We start from the raw sequence: 15,715 nt of genomic DNA, 5'->3' as shown, positions 1-15,715 counted from the left end.
CGTTTTAAGGTCATATGAGGAGTTTTAGGATTTGAAATGAAATTTATTTTGATCACATTGCCAGCACTTAACAAAATAACACAATCATTTAGTCCAGGAATTTGTCAACGCATCGGCAGCGAGATAGAGTCAAGATCAAGATCAGTCAAGGAGATACATTTCCCGATCCTCGAAATCAACGAGAGAAATTATTCCCAAATTCAGCAGCCGAAAATAAATAGAACTTTAGAACATAGAATATAATGCTTTTTATTCTTTATTTTCAAAACTTCAGCAAAAACAATCCTTTCATAACATATTAACAATTAACCACTTTTACAGGCCTCGCAATTCATGGTATTGGTGTTTTACTGGCTAAATCTACAAGATTACTCTCAAGTTCTATATCTAGTCGGATCATAACCAATTAACTCAATTATCTCTGGAATGAAAATCGAAAATCACGAAAGTGTTAAGTGTACAGTTTATAATTCGCTTTCGAGTATGAAACTTTACTCATACCTTGGCTTCATAATCATGGTTTATCATCTTTATGAACCAGTGATTTGTGCCATTTACAGTTTTCTTCATGATTAAAAGGTCACTAACAGCTTGAACGATTCAACGGTTTCTCATTTGGTTCGAACGCGTTTCACGCGCGCAACCTACGCCTTTCTTTCAGATTGAAACATTACTCGCGCATCGGACGTCTATATATTCCGTACGCGACAATAAATGCATGATGATTGAAATAACAAACATAAAATCACTAACAAAATATCGTAGTTAACAAAGTCATAAACACTAATCAAAAATAACTTCCAACGCGCCTGGGGAGTGGTGGATAAATGGAGGGCAGACAACCGGCAGTTGACTGTATACTGAAAAGGTACCACATCTCTGAAACTCCATACCTTTTTCATCGCTTTAGACCAGATACTAAAGTCCCGAAACTGTGGTTACTTATTTCCATAAACATCTGCTGGATTCAGGACTAGTGCGAACCCAGTTACTGGTAACATACTGTCTACTATACCTTTTTGTGACTACAGTTTTAACTTCCCGGATATAACATTGTGCAGTTTCGTTCGAATTTGCGCTATAGTCCTAGAACCACCGATCGCCTTGGCGACGCTATTCAACGTTTCGAATGAGGGCATCGTTTGATTTTGAATTTTATCTTTGAGAATTCGACAGAACGCGTCGTTTTCCATTTGCGTCCATCTTCGTCGCAGGATTTTTCTTCTCAACATCGCGTGACGGACCTTTTTTCGATGGACACATTTTACTGAAAAGATAAAACACGAGATTGATATCGAATAAATCTTTGGTAGAGAGTTCAAATAGTTGAAAATCCATAGAAGCAAAAACAGTACAAATCTCATTTTCTAATGAGTATATCAATTTATTCTAGCAAACGTTTTCAGGAGCTACATTATCCCCTCTTCAGGCATAGCGCAAGTAATTAAATTTTCATATCATACTGGTATTTATATAAAATGAAATATATATGTTTGCAATTAGCTTTGTCTTATTTTATATAAATACCAGTATGATATGAAAATTTAATCACTTGCGCTATGCCTGAAGAGGGTAAAATGTCACTCTCGGGTTGGTCACTAAGGGATAGGTCATAGGGTCGCGATACCTGCCTTTCGATAGAAATTGCCCTTTTTGTTACAACGAAGGTCATGAAAACCTCTAAATTTTGCACTTGTTTCTTCCATAAATGGGTATATTTTTGGGTATATCTTTCGAGAAATATCTAATACCGAGGGAGTGATCTCATTAATGGCTGTTTTATCTGAGATGTGCCTTTTCTTATCTTCTGGAATCCGGCCTTTCGATTTTCCTATATCGCCCCTGCAGTAATACTATATGTATTCAATTCCTTGACTGATAGTGTACCTTTTTCCCGGCTGTAAACTACTATGTCCTGACGTTGCATCTTTTCACTGACTTTTAGATATGGCATCAACATGCGCATTCCATTACGCAAATAATTCGAACATTCGGCGTTGGACGGTTTCATGGCACACCTCGGCACGTGTATGCACAAGGCGGCTCTTACGTAGAACGCCATACAGAATTTACACGGGAGATAATCGGCAGCTGTGCGTTCATCGTGGGTCGGGCGCCTGGCAATCACCAGTTCCCCTTCTCCGGCTTCGATAACCTAAAATCAGCAACAAAAATGTTTGCAAGAGATTCTATTTTTTTTCAAAAAATGATTATTACAACTTTTCAAGTCTTGTGGCGTTAGTTTCAATTCTACATGCATTTCAGCACCAACATGAGACGCCAATATTTGCCATAAGCGTTCAGGAAGAGAGACAACTACACTTTACAATACCTCTTCACAAAAACAAATGACCTTATAAGTTATAACCACAAACATAGAATATGCCATGAACTACAAGACTACTTTTCAACTGTTTTTATTTACCTTAACGTTGTGCATGAAATTTCCCTCATTTTGCATTTTAAGAAACGCGAGGTTCCTCTCTTTGAAAGGAAGCGATAGTGCCTTTTGCACTTGTGGCTCATCGAAATGCATATTTCTAAGATGAGCAGATATTTTCGATGTGAACGACCAGCCACAGAAAAGGCAGTAATCCAACTTGCTATAACACCTGGCGCCGTTGTCCAACTGAGGGTATAATGGTATGGTGACTATAGTAAGGAGAGAAAACAGAGAAATAGAATCATGTTAACACAAATACATGTTCATTCTATGGAGATTACGCATGCAACATCATAGTTTGTTCAGAGGCGGATCCAGAGCTTATATTGAGGGGTAGCACCCGACAAGAAGGGCAATAATTATTGGCCACATAAATGTTGGCCACAAAGAAGCTAAACTCACCGTTACGTGTCTGCAATTTAAGTCTCAACTTAAAGGCCTTCATCTGTTCATCATTTTCCATATTCGCTGTATTATGATTCGTGTTATTCCGCCGATTATTATTCCGACGATTGACTCGGCTCCTGACGACAGGGATCGCTTCGCTTTTGGCGTCGGTGTCGTTTTCACGATCGCTGGCACTAACTTCATCGGGAACGTAATCATCCTCACTTTCATCCTCAACCGCGTCACCGACGTCATCTTCTTTTCGATTAGAATCTTTAAATACAAACCAGGAGACACGACGATTTAAGATTTCGATGATCGACTAAATGAAATCTTGTTGCCGTATAATACGAACACTAGCCAACATATTCTTAACCTAGAAAACTAATTCATTAACCCTTTCAATATCACCACTCAAGATACAACCTAGTATAGCTAATGGAATTCCTTTTGTAGGCCCTATAGATACCCACACTTAATACTGGACACACTAAAAGACACACACGTTGACACGGACTAAGACACACACGCTGCGACTGGATAAATCTAATCCACGATATTAAACAGCCTTACGGCTCTTGGTGTGTCCTTCACATTCAATGTACAGTGTATGTAAATGTGATCTAACGTAATCTTTGTATTGTATATAATTGTTATTTGTAGTGAAAATAAATTCATATTCATATTCTGTTATCAAAGATACATGTATTGTCGCTGTAATATCACTTAATCTCGCATCAATCCTATTAGCCTCGATCAATCAGTTTTTCGAGTTTTTGGTTTTTCTGGTCAAAACCAAATATCATTAAGATAAATATCAGCATCAATTATATGATATAAGACAACCTATTTGAAGCGACTTCAAAACTTTCCATAATAACTGCTTTCTGTCCACGGACAGACGAACTGATGAAGAGCGAATGCAAAATCCCCAAATGAGCAACAATTTACTGGTTTAGAGATATTTCATGGATAAAATTGCAGTGAACACCTACCTGAATGATTAAAACTGCCACTTGTTCCCGGTTGTGGATCATGTTGTTGTTGTACGATCTGTTGAGTTGAATAATCTTCATCATCGTCGCTTCCTGAGGATATTTCAACTGGGTCAATTTTCATCGGTTCATTTTTAACGTCGCCGACTTCTCCGTGACCTTGGTGATGACGTGATTGTTGGACCGGAAGCGTATTGATATCAGCGGTATTCGTATCATTTAATTGTTCGCTATATTTTGGTTCGATGTTTTCGCCACCGGTGGCGCTGCTAGACATTTCTAATTGTTCGAACGACGGAGCGGAATTTACGACCGATTCTAATTGTTCTAACGTATTATCGCAGCTGGAGACCGCCGGGGGCGGTGGTGTCGATAATCCACTTTCACTGGGCTGTTCAACGTTAGTCTGATTTTTATTCGTCGATGCTGCATCAACGTTTGCATCGTTTGGGACTGTAGAAATGTCTGATTCCTTCGCAGCATTTTCGATACTTTTTAAAGTTGATTCAATTTCGGTGCACGATAAAATTTCACAAACAGTCAAACCAAAACCTGAGAAATCGAGAGATTCCGCCGATGCTGAGCTGACCGGAGCTGTTGCCGGCGACGACACACTTTCCGATTTATTCAATTGTTTCTGCGATACGATGTACGTACTCGACGGTTTCAAGTTGATTCCAGATCGTAACAATATCTTTGGCAACTCAGCAACAGGTGGAGCCAGTTTTACGGGTGATTTTTGTTTAATACGTGGCGATGTCGTCTGGTGTTGACCGTAGTCAATTGAATTGTTGGGAATCGTAGGATTGTCAGATTCTACCTGTGCGTTGTTAATACTGTCTAAAGTAGATTCAATTTCGGCGCTTGACAAGATTTCTGGACCGGTCAAATCTAATTGTTCCGCAGGTGTCTCTGTCGACGAGACAACATTTTCTGATTCATTCAATTGTTGCTGCGATTCAACGTTGGTAACCGATGGTATCAAGTTTATTTCTGATTGTAACGATATTCTCGGTGATTTACCACCAGGTGGATCTGGTTCAGTGGGTGATGTTTGTCTAGTACACAGTGGCGTCCTCTGTTGTTGAAACTGAGTATTAAGATTACCACTGCTGTCCGTCAATGTTTGTGATTGGACTCGTTGCTGCGGTAACGCCCCCGGTACAGCTGCACCTCCTCTACGACGTCTCACAGTTTTTAAAACGTTCTGAGCAACAGTTTTTGTTCGACTTTGAACTTCAAATCGTCTTTTTTGTCTGGTTTTTGGTTGACTTGCAGCGGGTGTTTCGCTTCCATCTCCAGACATTTGATCTATTGTTATATCTTGTTCTGTTCTCTGATCTGCATAAACAATAATCACATCTACCGGTAACTTATCAATATTCAGACACAACTTGAACCCTTTATTTCTTAATGTGCACTTTGTAAATTGATTTCTGATTGTTCTTAATCACTCAGTATTATTTCAGAAGGTATATTTTCATTACCAGGTAGTTGACTAACAAGATTTAGTCATTTTTTACCCAGCTACAATTATTCAAAGATTTCGACAAATGAATCAAAGCAACTGGTGCATTATCAAAGTATTCAAATCCTTCCATTTGTAGATAAAATATTTTCAAGGACCTTTTTAAGATTTAGCCAATTTAGCCTGCCACCCTATCATTTCTCCAAAACCCAGAAAAAATGAATTTAAGGCGAGTTCTTTCGGGACGAACCTTTTGTTTGTCGTCGAGACGTCCATCTAAGCCAGGTATTATCATCAGCATCAATAACTAATTCATCTAACCAATCCATGTGTCGACGCAGACAATTTTTAAATGCATCCTCGCGTACATGCACCTCGACACCTTCCAACAGCAACATTTTAACGTCACTCACTTCTCTATCAATCTACCTTCTGAAAATTGAAGAAATTTCGTTTAGTCTTTAGAAGTTCTATAATCCCACATACAAATCCTCACTGTATCTTTCTAATTCTAGTACGATGCCTAGATCTTCAGTTGCACCATCAATCCTCAGAATGAAGTGAGGCACAGGCAGAAGGATCTATTTAACAAGCTGATTTTTCATACTTGAAATTATTTCACCCAGCACTGGCAGCGGTTGTCTCCACCAGTGATCTCCGTCACTCTATCCTAATGTAACCAACATGTCGTACATCAGACACTAAGGTTCTTGGTGAATTATGAACTAAATAGCAATGCAATGGGTCCGACGACAAAAAATTGTATTCAATTCATCAGAGAATGCTAGAGTTTTGTTAATGAACAGAGTTAATGAACCTCTGCTCACCAACACATCTGAGTGGGGAGTGCACTGATTATGCCTACTCAAAATATAACCAATATAACAATCTGTCTTCTAGACAGTAAAAATTAGGAGCAAGGTAGGACACAGTCACAGGGGCTCGCATTTGAAGTTTGGGGGTGAACTGTAGCTTAGATCATCCAGTATCCCTGGTTAGTACCAGGTATAATGGATGATCTAAGCTACAGAGGACTGACAGTGGCAGTGCGGCAGTGGAAGAGTTCATATTATAGGTGTTGACTTCGACTTTGTGACTATGATAGTGTTTCTTTTTAAATGACTATCAAGGACTTTTTTACTCAGACTCAAGACTTATATCATCATGCTATAAGCTGATAAAAGCTGAACTGAGATTTAATTCGATGCAATCACTCGTATCGCGTTTCTCGGTTACGTTTTACAAATCCAGTGAAAAGCGAGCAACTCGTCAAAAATATCTTGTAGCCCTAACCTGTGCGAATCGTAACCGTCCAGTGCTGCCCCTATACATATCGTTGACGGCGAATATGCGAACTAATATCTTACTCGCATGCCACAGTAGGAATAGTCTCCATTCGAGTTAGTTTCTGTATTCGCCGCTATTGTTGTATATAGGGGCAGCACATGACCGGAAATTATTTGGAACATGATAAATTCCATCTCTAGTTTAAATGTAGAAGTATATGGTTGAATCTTTGTCTCAATGTATAGTACTTTTTACATCATGAAAGTGTGTTTAAGTTCAGGAACTTTCGAATTGGAAATTCAGGAACTTTCGAATTCACAGGTTTCTAGTGAGAACACAGAAATCTCCCAGAAACTCCAAGTGTTCAAACTACCGTAAACTCCGCCCTACTTGGCAAACCAGCTGCATCGGTGAAATTCCATACCGTACTTCTTTCTGATCCCTGGCGTAAAAATCCTAAAATAACCCGATCTCTGAGTCAGTTTTCGGTTAACTCAGTCAAACAATCCAGGACCAAATAGAACCAAGTTAGGCGAACGGAGTCAACTGTATCGATCAGGAATAGAGAGCTCACAAAAACAATAAACAATCAAAATTTGGTTATGAATCGAATATCTATTTATCCCATCTTAACATCTCTTGAATAATATGAACACGTTGCAGCCGACAAATAACTATTCATCACGAAAAAAAAGGTTATCATGCGGAAAAAAACTCTTCTCAGTTCTTTACAGGTCAAAAACAAGAATATATGACATTACTCTCAAATACCGTATTTTGTACGATTGAAAAAAAATTATCCTTGAAAAGAGAATTTCAGAAGTGGTAACTTTCTAACTAAAACTTCTTTTTTTAAAATTACTACTTGAATACATTCGATTTTGAAATAACTTGAAAATGTTGTGTTAATCCCCGACGAGCCATTTTGACTAGCCATTTCACATTGATTCATCTAGACATTGATTGTGTTTGCATCGATTTTATGAATGCTTTTCATATGGAATTTGCGACTACGTTTATGCGTAAAACGTTGCTCGCACATCAAACATTGGAACAGTTTGGCGTGCACGTGCAATCGCTCGTGTTTCTTCAATTCCTCGTGAGATTTTATCTCTTTTTCGCAAAACTGACATTTGAATGATTTTTTATGAACGGTTTTCACGTGTCGTTTACGCGCCCATACATCCGGAAAACATTTCTCGCACCTGCGACATTTAAACGGATTTTCGCCCAGATGTTTACGCTCGTGTGGCTCCCATTTCTCGCAACATTCTATTACTTTATCGCAAAACTTACATTTAAATGGTTTAAATTTTTCATTCGTATGAACACGTTTCCTGTGCTTATTACGCTTTGAGCACTTTGAAAAATGATGATCGCACATCGGACATTTAAATGGTTTTTCATGAGTATCTTCCAAGTGCTGTTTACAGCTTTTAGACTGCGCAAAACATCGCTCGCACTTCGGACATTTAAACTGTTTTTCGCTGGTTTGTATCGGCTCATTACCCGTAAATTTTTCAGAGTTGTGCCCACTACTCTTCATCGGTATTAATCGACCTTCAGTGCTGACCTCCTGGGACGGCAGACTGCTTAATCTAACCGACGGCAGTGGTTCACAGGGCATGTTGTCTCGGACACCTACAAAGAGTCGTGAGAGAATCCAGATTTTAATTTATGGCACATCGGCAGTCTTTACATATTTCTGATCATACAATATTTTGGGTATGACACCAAAATTGCCTCCAGTGGCAAGGCTTCAGTTTGGGCATTCTACAATTTTGGGGTGTTCCAATCAGACTGAGAGGCTGTTTACTGCATTGGACGAGCAACAAAAACCACAGGGTTCAGTTCCACAGTTATGAGTTAAGATTTGACCCTTGGTTAAAACATTGAAAATGAACTAACTTTAACTCAGAGTTAACTCTAACTCACAACTGTGGAACTGGGTCCTGATCGGTAGAGAATTATCTTTTGATGTCAAATAATCATCAGATAATTTTTCTTTCAAAATCGACAAAAAGGAAATTTAACACAAAATCTTTCATGACACAAAAACCAATAAAACAAAAACCTCACAAATTCTGAATTCAATTAATATGGCAAAACTCGAACGCTTATTAAGTTGCTTGCTTTTTGAAAAATGATAATTAGATTGATAAAAATTGCTTTCCACACCTACCTGTATGATTAACAGTGTCACTCGTTCCCGGTTGTGGATCATGTTGTTGTACAATCTGTTGAGTTGAATAATCTCTTCCATCGTCAATTCCTGATAATATTTCAACCGGTTCTATTTTTATGGGTTCACTTTTAACGCCAATGATTTCTCCGTTACCTAGGTGATGATGAGATTGTTGGATTGGAAGTCTATTGATATCAGCGGTATTTGTATCAGTTAATTGTTCGCTGTATTTAAGTTCCATATTTGCAGGTTCTTTTTTCTGACCTGCATATACAAATAACAAAATGGCTAAAGGAAACTTATCAACATATTTTTAACTTTAACCGGGGTTCCTACAGGTCAGTCATCTCAAAATTTGAGGGTAATTTTGAGGGTATTTAAGGGTAATTCTTAAATATTGGGGTCGAGTTTCACTTTTTTTTCACCCACGGTACTCCCTATAGTACACAGTTACATTTCGAAGAATCTTTACTCACTCCATTTGATTATTTCAAAGGTATCTTTTCATCAGTTAACCTGCAAGATTAAGCCAATTTCTACCCCACAATTTTTTCATGAGTATCTTCCATGAGTATCATCAGATACATGAGTACATTCTAAGTGCTGTTTACAGCTTTTAGACTGCGCGAAACATCACTCGCACTTCGGACATTTAAACTGTTTTTTGCCGGTTTGTATCGGCTCATTACCTGTCAATTTTTCAGAGTTGTGCTCACTACTCTTCATCGGTATTAATCGACCTTCAGCGCTGACCTCCTGGGACGGCAGACCGCTTAATCTAACCGACGGCAGTGGTTCGTTTTCGACATCTACAAAGAGTAGTGAGAGAATCCAGATTTTAATTTATGGCACATCGGCAGTCTTTACATATTTCTGGTCATACAATATTTTGGGCATGACACTAAAATTGCCTCCGGTGGCAAGGCTTCAGTTTGGGCATTCTACAATTTTGGGGTGTTCCAATCAGACTGAGACGCTGTTTACTGCATTGGACGAGCAACAAAAACCACAGATCGGTAAAAAATTATCATTTGATGTCAAATAATCATCAGATATTTTTCTTTCAAAATCGACAAAAAGGAAATTTACCACAAAGTCTTTCATGACACCAAAACCCCAAAAGTTCTGAATTCAATAAATATGGCAAAACTCGTACGCTATTTAAGATGCTTGCTTTTTAAAAAATTGATAATTAGATTGATAACAATTGAGTAAAAGTGCAGATCTGCACCTCGTGATTGACACAATCTACTGAATGACAGAATCCAGGCTAAAATCTTTCTAGTGAAGATATCTTAAAACTTAACCAATAGCAATCGCAATGTACTGAAATGCTGATGACATTTTGAATCTGAAACAATGATATTTAATGTAATTGATTGAACCATCTACGCCGAGAGTTGCGGATGTGCACTTTTACCAAAAACTGCTTTCCACACCTACCTGAATGATTAAGAGTGTCACTCGTTCCCGGTTGTGGATCATGTTGTTGCTGCATGATCTGCTGAGTTGAATAATCTTCATCATCGTCGCTTCCTGATAACACTTCAACCGGTTCTATTTTTATGGGTTCACCTTTGACGCCTATGATTTCTCCGTTACCCAGGTGATGATGAGATTGTTGGATTGGAAGTCTATTGATATCAGCGGTATTTGTATCAGTTAATTGTTCGCTGTATCTAAGTTCCATATTTGCACCACTGGTGGCGCTGTTAAACAGTTCTAATTGTTCGAACGATGGAACACAACTGACCGGAGCTGAGGCCATTGACGACACAACATTCTGCGAATCATTCAAATGTTGCTGCGATGCGACGTTGGTAACCGATGGTTTCAAGTCCATTCCTGATGGTAACGATATTCTCAGCGATTCACCACCAGATGGAGCTGGTTCAACGGTTGATGTTTGTCTAGTAAACAGTGGCGTCCTCTGTTGTTGAAACTGAGTATCGAGATTACTACTGCTGGCGGTCATTGATAGTGATTGTTGAACTCGTTGCTGCGGTAACGTCCCCGGTACAGCTGCACCTGTTCTGTGACGTTTCGCGGCATTAGAAACTTGCTGATCAACGGTTATCATTTGGCTTTGTACTTCAAAATGTCTTTTTTGTCGATTAGCGTCCTTGTACATTGTGTTTCCATCTTCAGACATCAAATGTATATGAGGTTCTCTTCTCTGACCTGCATATACAAATAACAAAATGACTAAAGGGAACTTATCAATATATTTTCAACTTTAACTGGGATTCCTACAGGTCAGTCATCTCAAAATTTGAGGGTAATTTGAGGGTATTTAAAGGTAATTCTTATATATTTGAGGGGGTCAAGTTTCATGTTTTTTTTAACCCATGGTACTCCCTATAGTACGCAGTTACATTTCAAAGAATCTTTACTCACTCCATTTGATTATTTCAAAGGTATCTTTTCATCAGTTAACAAGATTAAGCAAATTTCTACCCCACAATTTTTTCATGAGTATCTATCATGAGATACATGAGTATCCCCGACATTTAAACTGTCTTTTGCCTGTTTGCATTGGTTCATTACCCGCCAATTTTCCAGAGTTGTACTCACTACTCTTCATCGGTATCAATCGATCTTCAGTGCTGACCTCCTGGGACGGCAGACCGCTTAATCTAACAGACGGCTGTTGTACACAGGGCATGTTGTCTCGGACACCTACAAAGAGTGATGAGAGAATCAAGATTTTAATTTATGGCACATCGGCAGTCTTTACATATTTCTGATCATACAATATTATGGGTATGACACTAAGATTGCCTCCAGTGGCAAGGCTTCAGTTTGGGCATTCTACGATTTTGGGGTGTTCCAATCAGACTGAGAGGTGGTTTACTGCATCGGACGAGCAACAAAAACCTCAGATCGGTAAAAAATTATCTTTTGATGTCAAATAATCATCAGATATTTTTCTTTCGAAATCAACAAAAAGGATATTTAACACGAACTCTTTCATGATGCAAAAAACCAATAAAACAAAAACCTCAAAAATTCTGAATTCAATTAATATGGCAAAACTCGAACGCTTATTAAGATGCTTGCTTTTTGAAAAATGATAATCAGATTGATAAAAATTGCTTTCCACACCTACCTGTATGATTAACAGTGTCACTGGTTCCCGGTTGTGGATCATGTTGTTGTTGTATGATCTGTTGAGTTGAATAATCTTCATCATTGTCACTTCCTGATAATATTTCAACCGGTTCTATTTTAATGGATTCACTTTTAACGCCTATGATTTCTCCGTTACCCAGGTGATGATGAGATTGTTGGATTGGAAGTCTATTGATATCAGTGGTATTTGTATCAGATAATTGTTCGCTGTATTTAAGTTCCATATTTGCACCACTGGTGGCGCTGTTGAACAGTTCTAATTGTTCGAACGATGGAACGCAACTGACCGGAGCTGTTGCCATTGACGACACAACATTCTGCGAATCATTCAAATGTTGCTGCGATGCGACGTTGGTAACCGATGGTTTCAAGTCCATTCCTGATGGTACCGATATTCTGAGCGATTCACAACCAGATGGAGCTGGTTCAACGGTTGATGTTTGTCTAGTAAACAGTGGCGTCCTCTGTTGTTGAAACTGAGTATCGAGATTACTACTGCTGGCGGTCATTGATAGTGATTGTTGAACTCGTTGCTGCGGTAACGTCCCCGGTACAGCTGCACCTGTTCTGTGACGTTTCGCGGCATTAGAAACTTGCTGATCAACGGTTATCATTTGGCTTTGTACTTCAAAATGTCTTTTTTGTCGATTAGCGTCCTTGTACATTGTGTTTCCATCTTCAGACATCAAATGTATATGAGGTTCTCTTCTCTGACCTGCATATACAAATAACAAAATGACTAAAGGGAACTTATCAATATATTTTTAACTTTTACCGGGGTTCCTACAGGTCAGTCATCTCAAAATTTGAGGGTATTTAAGGGTAATTCTTAAATATTTGAGGGGTCCAGTTTCATGTTCTTTTTTAATCGACGGTACTGCCTATAGTACCCAGTTACATTTCAAAGAATCTTTACTCACTCCATTCGATTATTTCAAAGGTATCTTTTCATCAGTTAACATGCAAGATTAAGTCAATTTCTACCCCACAATTTTTTAAGGGTTTTACTTAAGGGGATAAGTCAAACCACCTGTAGTTGCAAAGTTAACCAATTATACCCCATCCATTCTTAAACAAAATGATTACGATTTAGCCAATTTAACCCCATCCATCCTACCGTACCATTTCTCTTTATGGATGAAAATTTTGAAGAAATATTTTTGAAGACGAACCTTTAGTTTGACGTTGAGACATCCATCTTAACCAGGTATTATCATCAGCATCAATAACTAATTCATCTAACCAATCCATGTGTCGACGCAAACAACTTTTAAATGCATCCTCGGGTACGTGCACCTCAACACCTTCCAACAGCAACATCTTAATGTCACTTCTCTATCAATCCTATCTAACTTCTGAAAATTGAAGAAATTTAGTTTAGGCTTTGGAAGATATAAAATTCCTTGCACACAGGGGCGGATCTAGACGGGAGCACGCGGAGCCATGCTCCTGTCGCAAATTCTGAGTGCCCTTTTTGAAAAAGTGCGAAAAAATTTTTTCCATATTAATTTCATTTTCCTCATTGTTCCCATATTAATAAATTCCCATCATTGTTGCAGAATGTCATTTTTGTGTCTCAGGTGCCTGGAAATTGCATTAAAATGGGCTGAAATTCAAAAATTTTCTGGGGGAAGTCTCCCAGACCCCCCGCGAACGCTTCGCGCCTTCGGCGCTCACCTGTCATGAATAGTGCTTTTTCTAATGAATTGCCCTTTTTTTAATTCTGTGCTCCTGTCATTGTCTGCCTCTAGATCCACCCCTGGCACATAAATCTTCACTTTCTAATTCTAGTACAATGCCTAGATCTTCAGTTGCACCGTCAATCTTCAGAATGATGCGAGGTAGATGCAGAAGGATTAAGCTTACATATCACTTTAAAACCCACAATAACCTTTATTAACTATTTTGGAAAACAATACTGTTAAATACCGATGACCATTTTTGATATCTCTTTAATCAGCCCTACTTATCAAAATATATTGTTCCCAGTAGGCCTAAATAATCATTTTATTACAAATGCTCTAGTCTACCCTAAAAGATTCCTATTTTATCGGATTTTTTATACTTGTTGGAATCATGAACTTGTTCTTTAAAGCAGGGTCCGACAACAAAAACTTGTATTCACCAGAGCAGAGAATGATAGTTTTGTTAATGAACAGAGAATGAACCTCTGCTCACCAGCACATCTGAGAGTGGAGAGTGCACTGATTATGCCTACTCAAAATATAACAATCTGTCTTCCAGACAGGAAAATGTTAACACTGGTTGGGTTGTACACACAGGGACTTGTCACGATTGATAATGGATGAGACCAATGATGGGGGTACCAGTATCCCTGCAACTGTATAATAAAATAACAAGGGTGGCAACAAATTTTCAATCTGACAATGACTTCTCCACTTCAATCGACTGTAATTCCAAAAATGCTCAACCGATTCACATGAAATAAGCTTTAATACAACCTAGAAGACTTTTTATATTATACAGGGATAGTGGACCTGGTCATTGATATTGGTTTTATTCATTCACTATCAATTGTGACAAGTCCCTGTGGTTGTACAGTGTCAGTACAGTACTTGTAGCGTAGCGGTGTACTGGTACTGTAGGACTGCATAGTGTCCCTTTTTTAATGAATGTTTTTACTCGGATTCAAGACTTATCGTCGTGCTATAAACACAGGGGCTCGTATCAGAGTTGTAGGTAATGTAAAAACGATTATCTGTTAATCCAATGTATATAGTATATATAAAATAGTTGAAGTTGAGTAGTGTGAGCGTCGTTAGCCCCCTTGTTATTTTAACATAATATATACTATATACATTGGATTAACAGATTATCGTTTTTACATTACCTACAACTCTGATACGAACCCCTGTGTGGCTATAAAAGCTGAACAGAGATTTGATTCGATCGTATCGCGTTTCTCGGTTACATTTTACAAATCCAGTGGAAAGCAAGCAACTCGTCAAAAAGATTTCTTGTGTAGGCCTTACATGTGCGAAATTTTAACCGTCCAGTGCTGCTCCTATCGTTGACGACGAATATGCGAACTAATTTATTATTCGCATGCCACAGTAGGAATTGTCTCGATTCGATTTAGTTCCCTTGTTCGCCGCTATCGTTGTATATAGGGGCAGCAAGTGACGGGAAATTATTTGGGACATGATGAATTCCATCTTCAGTTTAAATAGTTGAATCTCGTAAAATCTGCCCGCAAAATTACTTTTTACATCACGAAAATGTGTTTACGTTCAGTAACTTTCAAATTGAATAATAAATCAACGCACCGGCCTAATGCTGCCATGAGTTCTCGACTTAGATTAAAATATGATTATTATTTTTCATAAACACCAGTGTTTAACACGCTTTACTGGGAAAGTTTTATTGTTACGAAATTATAATCAAATATCTGTTGCATATTAATTAATCGTAAAATATGTTTAGAGTGAAACTGGCAGGAAAATATGTCTATCAGCTAGAAAGCACAGCTAGGAAGGTGACACAGGTTTCTAGGAAAACACACGGTGTCTAGGAATACATATACTTCTAGGAATAGACAGGTTTCTAGGGATACACAGACATTCCCAAGAAACTATTAAGGATTCAAATTACAGTAGATTCCGCCCTACTTGGTAAACAAGCTGCGTCGGTGAAATTCCATACATATTTTCTGATCCCTGACATAAAAATCCTATAATTCCCCGATCTCTAAGTCAGTATTCGGTTAACTCGGTAAAAAAATTATGGACCAAATAGAACCGAGTTAGGCGGAGTCTACTGTATCAATCAGGAATGGAGAGCTCACAAAAAAAATAAAC

At 38.4% G+C, this 15,715-nt stretch overlaps 2 protein-coding genes across 8 annotated transcripts; both read right to left on the bottom strand.

Annotated features, from left to right (window-relative positions):
* Positions 1-289: 289 nt before the first annotated feature.
* LOC141909522 (uncharacterized) lies at positions 290-6,162 on the bottom strand. 3 transcript variants are annotated; one of them, XR_012619753.1, is made up of 8 exons: positions 5,901-6,162; positions 5,544-5,725; positions 3,826-5,166; positions 2,846-3,103; positions 2,426-2,652; positions 1,888-2,155; positions 502-1,267; positions 292-421 (listed from the first exon to the last, which is right to left on the bottom strand). XR_012619753.1 is itself a non-coding variant. In XM_074799960.1 (7 exons), the coding sequence occupies exons 2-7, from the start codon at positions 5,689-5,691 to the stop codon at positions 1,026-1,028; spliced, it is 2,484 nt and encodes an 827-aa protein (XP_074656061.1). In that variant the 5' UTR covers positions 5,692-5,725; positions 5,901-6,162; the 3' UTR covers positions 290-1,025. The 3 variants fall into 3 exon arrangements, 2 of the variants coding, with proteins under 2 accessions (XP_074656061.1, XP_074656062.1); XM_074799960.1 differs by having other exon boundaries at positions 290-1,267; XM_074799961.1 differs by lacking the exon at positions 5,901-6,162 and having other exon boundaries at positions 290-1,267; positions 5,544-5,828.
* Positions 6,163-7,175: 1,013 nt separating this feature from the next.
* On the bottom strand, positions 7,176-14,922 carry LOC141909519 (uncharacterized). 5 transcript variants are annotated; one of them, XM_074799954.1, is made up of 8 exons: positions 14,891-14,922; positions 13,070-13,252; positions 11,875-12,612; positions 11,313-11,444; positions 10,209-10,946; positions 9,455-9,574; positions 8,763-9,029; positions 7,176-8,221 (listed from the first exon to the last, which is right to left on the bottom strand). In XM_074799954.1, the coding sequence occupies exons 2-8, from the start codon at positions 13,215-13,217 to the stop codon at positions 7,533-7,535; spliced, it is 2,832 nt and encodes a 943-aa protein (XP_074656055.1). In that variant the 5' UTR covers positions 13,218-13,252; positions 14,891-14,922; the 3' UTR covers positions 7,176-7,532. The 5 variants fall into 5 exon arrangements, with proteins under 5 accessions (XP_074656055.1, XP_074656054.1, XP_074656058.1 ...); XM_074799953.1 differs by lacking the exon at positions 14,891-14,922 and adding an exon at positions 14,830-14,887; XM_074799957.1 differs by lacking the exon at positions 14,891-14,922 and adding an exon at positions 14,830-14,887 and having other exon boundaries at positions 8,763-8,918.
* Positions 14,923-15,715: the final 793 nt, after the last annotated feature.

This window comes from Tubulanus polymorphus, chromosome 8, assembly GCF_964204645.1.
Source record: "Tubulanus polymorphus chromosome 8, tnTubPoly1.2, whole genome shotgun sequence".
NCBI classification, from domain to species: Eukaryota; Metazoa; Nemertea; class Palaeonemertea; order Tubulaniformes; family Tubulanidae; genus Tubulanus; species Tubulanus polymorphus.
This window is presented reverse-complemented; position numbering and strand designations above follow the sequence as displayed.